General features: G+C 42.3%; 1 protein-coding gene across 1 annotated transcript; it reads left to right on the plus strand.

Moving 5' to 3' along the window:
- The first annotated feature begins 13227 nt into the window (after positions 1-13227).
- LOC110630401 (salicylic acid-binding protein 2) lies at positions 13228-14189 on the plus strand. Its single transcript, XM_021777885.2, has 2 exons — positions 13228-13617; positions 13689-14189. Exons 1-2 carry the CDS (start codon positions 13246-13248, stop codon positions 14106-14108), a joined length of 792 nt encoding a protein of 263 aa, XP_021633577.1. The 5' UTR covers positions 13228-13245; the 3' UTR covers positions 14109-14189.
- The last annotated feature ends 258 nt before the right edge of the window (positions 14190-14447 follow it).

Genomic DNA, 14447 nt, shown 5'->3' on the forward strand with positions numbered 1-14447 from the left:
GGTTCACAGGATGTATGTTTGGCTTGCTACGGATCCCGGCGGCTTTAAGCCGATCTAGACCTTAGCCGGTAGCGGTCCGATTTTTGGGTCGTTACACTTCTGGTTCCAAGACCCCAGGTGGGGGAAAGTTGGATCCTTCTTCCTTGAGTTCAGCAGCTTCAGGCAGTAAGAAGTGGGATAGAGGCCACAGGAAGTCCAAGAAGAACAAGTTCTGGAGCAATATCAAATTAGGTCTGGGATTAGGAAGTGGCTCGAGCTCAGGTGCAGATAATGCAGTATGCATGAAGTGTGGGAAGCAGCACAAGGGAGTATGTCGGTTTGGGACGTCAGCCTGCTTCAGATGTGGGCAGGAGGGACACATGGCACGTGAGTGTCCTAGAGCAGCTTTTGTGGCACAGTCTCAGCAGACAGCTTCTGGTAGTGTGGCTCAGCCAGTAGCTCCAGCCGCGACTCAGGCTAGTGGCAAAGGCAGAGGGAGAGGAGCAGCCTCTTCTTCAGCAAGTTACAGGGGTGAAGGTCCATCAGCTCCAGCACGAATCTTCACGATGACTCAGCAGGAGGCGAACACATCTAACACCGTGGTGTCAGGTAATCTCATCATTGGCTGTTCAGATATTTATGCCTTAATGGACCCTGGTGCATCTCATTCTTTCATTGCTCCGAGGGCCGTCGAGAGGTTGGGTTTGATGGTCTCTGGGTTAGAGTGTCCCCTATGGGTCAGTGGACCCAAATGTGACCCGTCAGTGGCGGAGTCAGTCTGCCAGTGTAGTCCAGTTTTTGTTGAGGGGAGATGCTTTCAGCCGACCTTGTGATTCTAAATTTGACAGATTTTGACGTCATTCTAGGGATGGATTGGCTATCTACCCATGGTGCTACCTTGGACTGCAGAGACAAGGTAGTCAGGTTCAGTTGTCAGGATGGGTCAGAGGTTGTCTTCAGAGGAGACAGAAGGGGAATACCTAGAGGTTTGATATCAGCCCTACAGGCTCGTAGGCTACTCAGGAGGGGTTGTCAGGGTTTTCTAGCTCATGTGAGAGAGCTGGATAGTCATGTCTGAAAGCCCGCCTCAGTGCCCGTAGTCAGTGAGTTCTTAGATGTTTTTCCAGACGAGCTGCCAGGTTTACCACCTGTTAGGGAGATAGAGTTCGAAATTGAGTTAATGCCTGGAACTAGACTGATCTCTATCCCTCCCTACAGGATGGCACCAGCAGAATTGAAGGAGCTTAAGGAGCAATTGCAAGAGTTGGTAGATAAGGGCTTCATTCGACCGAGTACCTCACATTGGGGTGCTCCAGTGCTGTTTGTGAAAAAGAAGGATGGATCCCTCCGACTTTGTATCGACTACAGGCAGTTAAACAAGGTCACTACCAAGAATAAGTACCCGTTGCCGAGGATCGACGATCTATTCGACCAGCTAGCAGGAGCGGGTTGTTTCTCCAAAATAGATCTGAGATCCGGGTACCATCAGCTGAGGATAAGAGAAGAGGATGTACCGAAGACAGCATTCAGGACCAGATATGGGCACTATGAGTTCCTTGTGATGCCGTTCGGGTTAACCAATGCCCCTGTAGCATTTATGGATCTCATGAACAGAGTGTTTAGTCAATACCTGGATCACTTTGTCATTGTCTTCATAGATGATATCTTAGTGTATTCCAGGAATGTAGAGGAGCATGCCCATCATCTGAGGAGAGTCTTGCAGACCTTGAGGGAACACGGCTTATATGCCAAGTTCTCCAAGTGTGAGTTCTGGCTGAGGAGCATATCTTTCTTGGGGCATTTTGTGTCAGAAAATGGAATAGAGGTGGACCCCAAGAAAGTGGAAGCTGTAGCTAACTGGCCTAGACCCACTACAGTGACAGAGATCAAGGGCTTCTTGGGTTTGGCAGGTTACTATAGGAGGTTCGTTCAGGACTTCTCTAAGATTGCAGCTCCCATGACCAGACTGACTAAGAATGTAACAGCCCGAAAACCGATACCCTACCGTAACGGCCCGAACCGCCACCGATGCTAGGATCCAGATCGGCTTAAGGCCGCCGGGACTCGTAGCAAGCCAAACATACCTCCTATCACCTGGTCAAATCCCATACATGATCAAAACTTTAACATAAAAACTCAAACATCTGATGTACAAACCGAGCCTGACCTGTATGCGATATAACTGAAAATATAAAAGGACCCCCTACTAGAGCCCTCATCAAAACTCTAGCTGGGTCAACATAACATACATCAAGCTGGGATCACATCCAAAGAACTAGAACCTAACCTGTGCATGCATCAAACCACAAACATAAGACCTCCACTAGGGTCCTCATCAAATACCATAGCGTGGTACACAACACATGCCACAAGTTTAGTTCAAACTCAACTCAACAATAAACCATACATACATCATGTACTAAAAAGGGACTAACCAAGCCTTAGGGCCAAGCACAGTACTAAACCATAAACATAACTCCACTTAACTTTTCATTACATTCTCTTACAAATCATTATATCAATGTATAATACATGTCCACACTAAAAGTACTAATCTAAAACTATTACATAAGCAAAACCTTTACCCTTGAGACTTTCCGATCAACCTCAAACCTGCAACACTGGGGTTAGAGGAGAGGGGTGAGCTAAAAAGCCTAGTGAGTAGAAACAAAGAGAAACAGTTCATTAATTACATGCTTTCATGAAATGCATCACATCACAAACATTCCACATCACGGATTGGACATGACCTCCAAAGCTCCCTTTGTCGATGACCGGCCCCCAAAGGAGCTCACACAGGACTTTCATTGCATAACATGGTACCCGGCCCCCGAAAGAGCTCACACAGGACTTTCTACATGGTGTCCGGCCCTCAAAGGAGCTCCACAGGACTTCTCTTGTCGTGACAGACTTATGGGCCATTGGGGTCGCCTTGGTCCATCCACATCAACAATAAATAATGCAATGCGTCATATTCGTGTAACTAGTGCAATCAACCTATTACATATAACATGATGCATGAACATGCTTTAGGCATTTGATTTCATAAAATAAAAGATTAAGTTTAGTTCTACTCACCTCTGGCAGACACTGAACTGACTCCGCAACAGCTAACACTGATGGCCTCCTCGATCCCTCGGGTCCAATCCTACACAGGTGGACTCGAATGAGGTGCCAAACACACTCTAAACAACTCATAAACAACTCCCCAAAAACCCTCTAAAACATCACTTAAACATGCATAGAAAACAACCTTGAAAAGGCTGGACAGGGCACTTTCGGCGGCACCTTCGGCGACCGAACCCTCTCTCCAGAGACGAAACTCGGGCACTTTCGGCGGCACCTTCGGCGGCCGAAAGTCCCTCTCCAGAGACGAAAATCAGGCACTTTCGGCGGCCGAACCTTCCTTCGGCGGCCGAAAGTCTGCTTTCAAGCCAAAACTCAACTTTCGGGTGCAAGGTTAGGCGGCCAATCCATGCATCCAAAGGCAGGTTCGGCGGCCGAAACCACCTTCGGCGGCTGAACCTGAGTTCTTCCCAGAAGGGCAGAACTCAGCTTCTCATGCATTCAAGCCTCCCAAACCTTCCAAACACCCCAAAACAAGCACCCAACCTTACCAAAACATGCCTAAACCCTTAACCATGCACAAAGGAGCTTAATAGCTTGATTAAACTCCAAAAACAACATCAAAACATACATAGATAGCTTATGACCCACATAGGCCAAAACCATCAAAACAACCAAATCCTCACATACTCTTTCCCAATCATGCATACACTCTCCCACATGCATAACCTAGCCTAAACATCCAACATAGCATCATATAAACATACGTGAGCATCACATAACATACATTAGGCATAAAACCCACATAAATCCTAACATGCATATCTACCCATACTCTACCATTAAAACCTTCATAAAACTTCAAAAGACACTAGGAAAGTAAAGATCTACACTTACCTCTTGAAGATCGAGGGTTGCGTGATCTCTAACTCGGAGGTGTGGAGAATCCAAGCTCCAAAAGCTCCAAGCTCCCAAAACTTCGATCTAAGCTTTAAAACTCTTCAAAATAACCATGGAACTCATAAAGACATGAAGGAGATGAAGAAAAACATGAAAATGGCCCAAGGAGGACAAAAACTCACCTGAGCTCGAGAATGGGGAGAAAACTCGCCCATTTCCGATCTGAGGGCCCTTTATAGGTGGCCTGGTCGAAGACCTTCGGCAGCCTAATGTGCCCCCTAAACTCATGCATGTTCGGCGGCCGAACTTGACTTTCGGCGGCCGAACCTTGGCTCGTTCAAACAAGACTTTCGGAGGCCAAAAGAGCTCCCGAAGCCTTCCCATGTTCGGCGGCCAAACTTCACTTTCGGCGGCCGAACCTGGCAAACGCCTTCTTGGTCTTTTCTTTTCAAAACTCATTTCTTTTTCGTTTAAAACCGTGAAATCAGTAAAAACCTTTTAGAAAACACATTTTACCCCTCTAGAAGCCTCTGGCATCTTCAGAAATTCCAGATTCCAACGGAGATTCCACTGGAAGGTAGGGATTCCGATGCTGGAATCTAGCCGGGTATTACAAAGAAGAACCAGAAGTTTGTGTGGACCGACCAGTGTGAAGAGAGCTTTGAAGAGCTAAAAAAGAGGTTGACGTCGGCACCGGTGTTAGCTCTGCCAACTAGTGATGAAGACTTCACAGTGTATTGTGATGCGTCCCGTGTGGGACTAGGTTGCGTACTAATGCAGAATGAAAGGTTGATTGCTTATGCTTCTAGGCAGCTGAAGAAGCACGAGTTGAATTACCCTACACATGACCTAGAGATGGCAGCAGTAATCTTTGCACTCAAGATGTGGAGGCATTACCTCTATGGGGTTAAATGTGAGATATTCACCGATCATAAGAGCCTGCAGTACATCTTGAGTCAGAGGGAATTGAACTTAAGGCAGAGAAGATGGGTGGAACTGCTTAGTGACTATGATTGCAAGATTCAGTACCATCCGGGTAAGGCGAATGTTGTGGCAGACGCCCTAAGTCGGAAATCACTTGGCAGTTTGTCCCATATCACAGCAGAGAGGAGACCGGTGGTGAGGGAGTTTCACAAGCTCATTAATGAAGGTTTGCAGTTGGAGTTGTCTGGTACAGGTGCTTTGATAGCCCAAATGAGAGTAGCACCTGTGTTTCTGGAGCAGGTGGCTCAGAAACAACATGAGGACCCAGAGTTAGTGAAGATTGCTAGGATTGTTCAGTCAAGCAAGAATGAAGAGTTCAGATTTGACAGCAAAGGGATCCTCCGCTATGGGAATAGATTGTGTGTACCAGATGACGTAGATCTGAAAGGACACATTATGAGGGAAGCTCATAATGCCAGGTACAGTGTTCACCCTAGAGCCACCAAAATGTATCTGTAACGACTCGAAAATCGGACCGCTACCGGCGCTAGGATCCAGGTCGGCTTAAGGCCACCGGGACCCGTAGCAAGCCCAACATACAACCTGTGAACCTATTTAATCCCATATATGATCAACAACATACATAAAAATTAAAACTTTTCCTTTCATACAAACACCAAACTCAACCTGCATGTACTATACATAACATAATCATAACCATGACCCCTCTGTGGGATCTCATCAATGCCCTAATGGGCGATACAACATATGTTGAGTTGGTTTACATAAACATCACAAAGCATCTAAGATCATGTATTAAAGGGATAACAATATTCTATGGTCAAGCACACCTCTATCATCCATAAGCCTCATTACATTACATGTCTAAACTGTACTTTTACATAACATCAAATACATTTATCATGTCCACACTATCTATTACAAAAACAAGACTTCAATACTCTTGCTGACCTCCTGGTCTACCCTGTACCTGCAAACCTGGGGGATTAGGGAGAGGGGTGAGCTACTAGAGCCCAGTGAGCAGAATAATAAAACTTTTAAAACATATGATAACATGGAATGCATCACATCACAATCATATCACATCAAGGATGAAGTTGTCACCAATAGCCCTCTACATAGTCCAACTGTGCCAGAACGTAGAATGGGTCCTGGTCTTTCTCTTACATAGTGCCAGCGAACGTAGAATGGGTCCCACTGGTCTTACATTCCGTACCGTACATATCACATCGTCACATCATAGATTGAGGGCTATGGATCATCCAACATTCATCCACAAACAACAACAGTAGAGTATGCAATGCAACATATTCGTGAATTCTAATGCAACAACCTAGTATATCTCATGGCATTAATGATGCGTGAATCATGCTAAAATGTCCATTTATTTGCTTTAAAAACGTAATGAGTTATTCCACTCACCTCTAGATAGCTCTGACCAGACACTGGAGCAGCTGACTCACTGCTGGGGTTCTCGGTTCCTCGGGTCCGAACCTACACAGGTGGACTCAAATGAGGGACCAAACATACATGAACATAATTCTAAACTACTCCCCAAAAACCCCCCCTAAAACAACATGAAACAATCATAGAAAATCATGCAAAGGAAGGCTGGACAGGGCACTTTCGGCGGCAGGTTCGGCGGCCGAAAGTCCCTCCAGAGCCGAAAGTCAGGCAGGTTCGGCGGCACCTTCGGCGGCCGAAACTCCCAAACAGAGACGAAACTCATGCATGTTCGGCGGCACTTTCGGCGGCCGAAACTGCCCTCCAGAGACGAAAGTCCTCTTTTGGGGGCAGGCTTCGGCAGCCGAAAGGCTTGCCTCCCAGGCAGGTTCGGTGGCCGAAAGTCCTTCGGCTGCCGAACCTGGTTTCTGCCAAAGGGCAGAAACTTGGTTCCTCATGCACATTTGCCTCCCAAAACCATCCCAACATGCATTTTTCCTAATCTACAACATACATACTCAAGCATACAAGTTCCTAGGGGCTTCAAACTATCTTAAACCCCATCTACAACACATCAAACATCCACATTGTCCAAAAACATAACATAACCCAAAATCCTAACCATAAGCTAAACATGCATTTTACCCCATAGATCTACTTAAAACTTGCTTAAAATATGCCATAAGCTCAAGATCGGCCCTTACCTCTTGAAGATCGAGAGGAGGACGACCTTAGCTCGGAAAATGGGAGAGAGAGAGTTCCTTGAACCTCCAAGCTCCAAAACTTGCTCAAATGCTCAAAATCTTCAAAACAAGGGTAAAACTAATGAAAATCGAGAAAGATTTGAAGGAAGGAACTCAAAACTGGCGAGGGATGGCGGAGAGCTCACCTTGGCCGAAAATGGGGAGAAAAGCTCACCCGTTTTCGGCTAAGGGACCCCTTTATAGGTGGCTGGCCAGGCCACGTTCGGGAGCCGAATGTGCCTCCGCATGCATGCCATGTTCGGCGGCCGAACATAAGGTTCGGCGGCCGAACCTGGTTTCCCTCACTTATGCTTTCGGGGGCCTAAGGCACACCCGAAACGCATGCATGTTCGGCGGCCGAACTTGAGTTTTCCTCCAAGGTTGTTTTCATGCAAAAACTCATTTCTTTCTTGCTTAAAAACATAAAACACATTAAAACATTTTATACAAACATGGTTTTACCCTTCTAGAGGTCTCCGATACCCGAGATTCCACCGGACGGTAGGAATTCCGGTACCGGAGTCTAGCCGGGTATTACAGTATCAAGATCTGAAGAAAGTTTATTGGTGGCCAGCTATAAAGAGAGAAGTGGCACAGTTTGTGTCAGCCTGCGAAATATGTCAGAGGGTGAAGCTGGAACATCAGAAGTCGGCTGGAATGCTTAATCCACTACCTATTCCAGAGTGGAAATGGGAGAATATCGCTATGGACTTCGTGGTGGGGTTACCGGCAGCGTCCAACAGATTGGACTCCATATGGGTGATTGTGGACAGACTGACCAAATCTGCTCACTTCATCCCTGTTAGAAGCGGCTATTCTGTGGACAAGTTGACGCAGGTGTATGTTGATGAGGTTGTCAGGTTGCATGGGGTTCCCGTTTCAATAGTGTCTGATAGAGGACCCCAGTTCACCTCCAGGTTTTGGCGGAGTCTGCAGAACGCTATGGGTACCAGGTTGGATTTTAGCACTGCTTTCCATCCTCAGACGGACGGACAATCAGAGAGGACCATCCAGACTATAGAAGATATGCTCAGAATGTGTGTACTGGATTTTGGCGGTTCTTGGAGGCAACATCTACCTTTGGTAGAGTTTGCCTACAATAATAGCCATCATGCTAGCATAGGGATGGCTCCATATGAGGCTTTATATGGAAGGAAGTGCAAGTCACCTGTTTGTTGGGAATAAGTTGGAGAAAGGGCCTTGGCAGGGCCTGAGCTAGTAGAGATCACCAGCAGAGTGGTGCCCATAATCAGAGAAAGGATCAAGACTGCTGCAAGCAGGCAGAAGAGTTATGCAGATATCCGCAGAAGGCAAGTGGAGTTTCAGGAGGGGGATTTGGTATTGCTCAAGGTGTCTCCTATGAAAGGGGTGATTCGGTTTGGGAAGAAAGGTAAGCTAGCTCCATGGTACATCAGACCCTTTGAAGTCTTGCAAAAGATCGGGAATGTATCGTATAAGTTGGACTTACCTGCTTTAATGGGGAGAATCCATCCGGTTTTCCATGTTTCCATATTAAGAAAGTTCGTGTCAGATCCGAGCAAGGTTCTTAGTGAGCCTGATGTGGAGATCCAAGAAGATCTCACCTATGTTGAGCAGCCAGTGCGGATCCTAGACACCCAGATCAGAAATTTGAGAAACAAGGAAATCCCGATGGTGAAAGTACTTTGGAATCACCACAACATTGAGGAGTGTACCTGGGAGACATGGGAGTCCATGCTTCAGCAATATCCTCATCTCTTCTAAGGTGAGTGCTATGTGTTTTGTATGTATGTTGATGTTTTATGCTTTGTATGTTGATGTTTTATGCTTTGTATGTTGATGTTTTATGCTGCATGTGTTTGTTGATGAACATTCGGGGACGAATGTTCTTAAGAGGGGAAGAATGTAATACCCGATTAGACTCCGGTATCGGAATTTCTACCGTCCGGTGGAATCTCGGATGTCGAAAACCTCTATAAGGGTAAGATAATATTTTTATAAAATGTTTTAATGTATTTTATGATTTTAAGAAAGAAGAAAATTGAGTTTTGAATGAAAAAGACCAAGGAGGCATTTCCAGGTTCGGCCGCCGAACCTCAAGTTCGGCCGCCGAACGTGGGATAGTTTAGGGGGGCAAGTTAGGATTCCGAAGGTGATTCAGGTTCGGCTGCAGAACCTCATGTTCGGCCGCCGAACTTGCATGATTTTTGGAGGAACTTTAGGCTGCCGAAGGGTGGTCTGGCCAGCCCCTATATAAGGGCTCCATGGCCGAAACGGGCGAGTTTTCTCCCCATTTTCGGCCAACAGTGAGTCCATGCTCTCCCATGGTTGTTTTTTATGATTTTCGTCAAATCCTTTAAGTTTTAACAAGTTTTATCTTGGTTTGAAGATATTTGAGCAAAAAGAGCAAGTTTTGAAGCTTAGAGACCTAAGGAGCGAGATCTCTCCCATCTCCGAGTTAGATCGCCTCTCCTCTCGATCTTCAAGAGGTAAGAGTAGATCTTTAACTCCTTTTATGTTTTAAGTAAGTTTTATGAGGATTTATGGGATAGAAATGCATGTTTAGGTTATTTTTGAGTTTATGGGATAATGTTGAGTTTTGAGCAATGTGGGTTGTTCATGTATGTTTGATGTGTTGTAGTTGGGGTTTAGGATAGTTTGGGACCCCTATATGCTTGTTGGCCTGAGTTTGCTTGTTGTAGAATAGGTAAATGCATGATTGAATGTTTTGGGAGGCAAATGTGCATGTTGGAGACTGAGTTCTGCCCTTTGGAAGAACTCAGGTTCGGCAGCCGAAGGGACTTTCGGCCGCCGAACCTGCCTGTGGAGGCAAGCCTTTTGGCTGCCGAACCCTGCCCCCGAAAGTGGACTTTCGGCTCTGGAAGGGACTTTCGGTCGCCGAAGGTACCGCCGAACATGCATGAGTTTCGTCTCTGGAAGGAACCTTCGGCCGCTGAAAGTGCCGCCGAAGGTGCATGACTTTCGTCTCTGGAGGGACTTTCGGCCGCCGAACCTGCCGCCGAAAGTGCCCTGTTCAGCCTTCCTTTGCATGATTTCTATGATTGTTTTAAGGTGTTTTAGGGAATTTTTGGGGAGTATTTTAGAGTCTCGATCATGTATGTTTGGTCCTTCATTTGAGTCCACCTGTGTAGATTCGGACCCGAGGAACCGAGGACCCCAGTAGTGAGACAGCTGCTTCAGTGTCTTGTCAGAGCTAGCCAGAGGTGAGTGGAATAACTCTTTATGTTTCAAAGCAAATAATGAAAGTTTTAGCATGATTCACGCATCATGAATGCCATGAGATATATTAGGGTGCTTGCATTAGAATCCACGAATATGTTGCATTGCATATTATGTTGTTGATGTGGATGAATGTTGAATGATCCATTAGCCCTCATATGTTATGACATGATGATAGGATATGGAAGTCCAGGCGTGCCTGCTCTACGCTCCTGGCACTATGTAAGAGAAAGTCCGGGCGTGCCTGCACTACGCCCCCGGCACGATTGGATATGTATGTTATGATATGGAAGTTCAGGCATGCCTGCACTACGCCCCTGGCATGATTAGACTGTATGGAAGGCTAAATGGTAACAAGTTCATCCTTGATGTGATTTGTTTTTGCTGTGATGCATTCCATGATATCATATGTTTTAAATACAATGTTTTATTATTCTGCTCACTGGGCTTTAGTAGCTCACCCCATTCCCTAATTTCCCCAGGTTTGCAGGTACGGGATAGACCAGGAGGTCAGCTAGAATAAAGTCATGTCTATGTAATAGTTAGTAGTGGACATGAGAATGATGTAATGTAAAGTATAGTATTGATCAGTTATGTAATATAATGATGTTATTGAAGATTAGAGTTGTGTTTGACCCTAGTATGTATGTTAATCCCTTTTGTTACATGATCTTTCAAATGTAATGGTTTAATGATATATTATGTAGACCAAACTCACTATATGCTATGTTACCCCATTGGAGTATTTGATGAGGACTCCAGTGTGGGGTTGATGTTTATGTTTATGAGTTGTGTATGCACATGTTGAGTTTGGTAATTGAATGAGAAAGATCAAAATTTTTATGTACTTTGTTGATCATGTATGGGATTAAACAGGTGTACAGGAGGTATGTCAGGCTTGCTACGGGTCCCGGCGGCCTTATGCCGATCTGGATCCTAGCGCCGGTAGCGGTCCAGATTCCGGGTCGTTACATTTATCACCCTTTCTTTCCTTTCTAATTATTTCTCCAGCGACTACACTGACACTACCATTTATAGGATTAGGGCTCCCTTCCTAATGAGGGAATTTCCTTCCAACTCTCCTCCGACGGACCTAATAGACACCCAGCAAGGACACAACCTAATCTTCTTTATCAAACAACGTAATTTCGGATTGACCTTCCCTTTTACCCCAGTATTTATTGATGTCTTTCGTCACTTTAGGATGACTCTCTGTATATTGTCATTGTCATGCGGGGTCATATGTACTGGCATAATGTGTTTTTTTCCATAGTCATACGGCCATTTAATTTCCTCCGGGGTCATGTGGGCATAATTCCAGATGTTTAAGAGTCTGCTGCTTCACAGATCAAGTTAATTGGGCTAGACTTCCTTCACTTAAACCTGAGTCCTGTACTATTCAAACGAGGTCTGAGCTGTGTATTAAAGAATGAACCTGTCTATTAGAGTTTGATAGAGTTATGGTTTAACCTTCCAATATGGGCTCCGTCATATATAAATTGGATGCTCATGATCCAATAGTCATCAGAATGTAATTCTCATAATAAATAAATGAATTTGAATTTTTTTAATAGAAATTTATTTTTATAATAGAAGTTTTTGTTGAAAATAAATTTAAAAATAATAAAATTTAATTGAATTTTTTAATTAGAATAAATTAAAAATAAATTTAAATTAATTTATTTACTTTATCACTTTCTAAAAATATTAATGTTTATGTTTATAATACCAATAATTTTTATCAAATTGAAAATATTTATAAAAACTTATTTAAAATATATCATAATAATAATAATAATAATAATAATAACAATAATAATAGCATTATTAATCATCATGGAATATAAAAAATTAAAAAAAAAGCTAAAAACACTTCAATTTTATATAAAAATAATTATGTTATATCATTAGCAAAATTATATTAAGAAAAAAAATAGTAAAACCTGCAGCCACGTCCCTAAACGCATTTTTTCCCTTGTAAAATTCGCACGCGAAGGATGTGGACCGACTCAATGACATGACTCGTAAGAATTCAACGGAACCATACGACACCTTAATGACCAAATTCACTGTATGATGGTGACGTGGCTACTGATCAATAATTTCACATATATCCATAAATACAACACCAGAGACACCATACACGTGCTACTGTCAAAGGCTTGAGAAATTGTTAATATTTTTTTTTTTTAATTTGAATAAGAAATTTGAATCTCATTTTTAAAATAGATTTTTTGTTCGTTCCGTTTTTTAACGGACCCCGCAGAGCACAGATTGGATAGATGACTATCCATTTTAAAAATATTAAAACAATATTATTTTATTTATTAATTTAATTTTTATACATAAAAATTATGATAACAAAAGAATAGTAAGAGAAAACATATTAATTTTTAAATAATATTTAAATATTATTAATTTGAAGAAAAATAATATTAATTGATATTTTTTATTTTATATAAATTTTAATAAATTTATTTTATTATTAAAATGAGTTTAATAGATTCGTTTTAGATGAATTAGAAACTTGTTTACTAATTATAATATTTTTCTTCTTTTATTGATTATTATATAAATATTTTACTCTTATTTATTTATAATATTATGTAAGTATCATACACGGTACAATCTTTTCACTCAATAATTTTCTTAGATATTGACACCAACACGTGTTTTCCATAATTAAATTGCTATAAAGTCTTTAAAATTTAAACAAATTTATTAATTTAGTTTAATTTTATATAATTATTTATATATTTTATAAAAATGAATGTTTTAATTTTCCATAAAAAATTTTTTAACCATTTTTAATATTTATACTTTTTAATTTTAATTTTACAATCATCGTGGACCCACTATATGATAAAATCGTACATTTTATGTAATAATTTTTCTTTCTTTATATAATGAACTCTCAGTTTTCCATCTCCACACGCACAAAGCAGCAAAAATGAATGGCCTCAACCGGCAAAAGCATTTCGTTCTCATTCACGGGACATGCCATGGGGCTTGGTCTTGGTACAAGCTAAAGCCACTGCTTGAGGCTGCCGGCCACCAGGTCACAGCGTTGGACCTGGCGGCTTCTGGCATCCACATGAAGCCAATCCAACAAGTTCAGACACTATCTGACTATAGTCAACCTCTGTTGGAGTTTTTGGCTTCACTGCCTCAAAATGAAAGAGTTATCCTTGTAGGCCACAGCTTCGGAGGCCTGAATTTGGCTCTTGCCATGGACAAATTCCCTCAGAAAATTGCTGTTGCTGTTTACTTAGCAGCTTTTATGCCTGATACCCTTCATCAGCCATCTTATGTCTTGGATCAGGTACGCGCATATCTATTGATTCTTTTTTTTTTTTTTCTCAGAATGATAATATTTGATAATAAATGATACAGTACAACAAAAGGACCCAAGATGAAGCATGGATGGATACACAACGTTTACCCTACAGCAGCTCTCTGCAGCACATGACAACAACATACTTTGGGCCAAAGTTCTTATCTTCGAAGCTCTATCAACTCAGTCCCACTGAGGATCTTGAATTGGCCAAGACTTTGGTGAGGCCTTCGTCGCTGTTCTTGCACGATCTCTCTCAGGCAAAAAAGTTGTCTACTGAAGGATATGGATCAGTTAGGCGAGTATATGTCGTATGCCCAGAAGACAAAGCAATTCCTCTTGAATTTCAGCAGTGGATGATTGCAAATAATGCTGTTCAACAAGTGTTTCAGATTGAAGCTTCGGATCATATGCCCATGTTTTCTAAACCCCGTGAACTTTGTCTTTGTCTCTGTGAGATAGCCACGAAATATGCTTAAAATTATTATTATTACAAGATCAGTATCATATAAGATCTTGTCAAGTTGGTATATGATGTACTGTTGCCTGCTAGGTTTTCTCATGCAATCTATATTAATTGCATGATAAAATAAAAAGTTGGGTATGATGTGAAAGTGGTTTCAATTGATTTTATTGTGTGATGACTTGCTTTGATTAGATGGGTCGATTCTATTTTCTTTATTTATTTAATTTTTAAAAAAATTCAAATTTCATATTAATTTTTTAGCTGTGAATCTAAAAATTAGATTAAAATATTATATTTAATCACGATTACAGTAGGTAAATAAAATCTTTAATTTTTAAAATTTATTATAATT

Source organism: Manihot esculenta, chromosome 13, assembly GCF_001659605.2.
Source record: "Manihot esculenta cultivar AM560-2 chromosome 13, M.esculenta_v8, whole genome shotgun sequence".
NCBI classification, from domain to species: domain Eukaryota; kingdom Viridiplantae; phylum Streptophyta; class Magnoliopsida; order Malpighiales; family Euphorbiaceae; genus Manihot; species Manihot esculenta.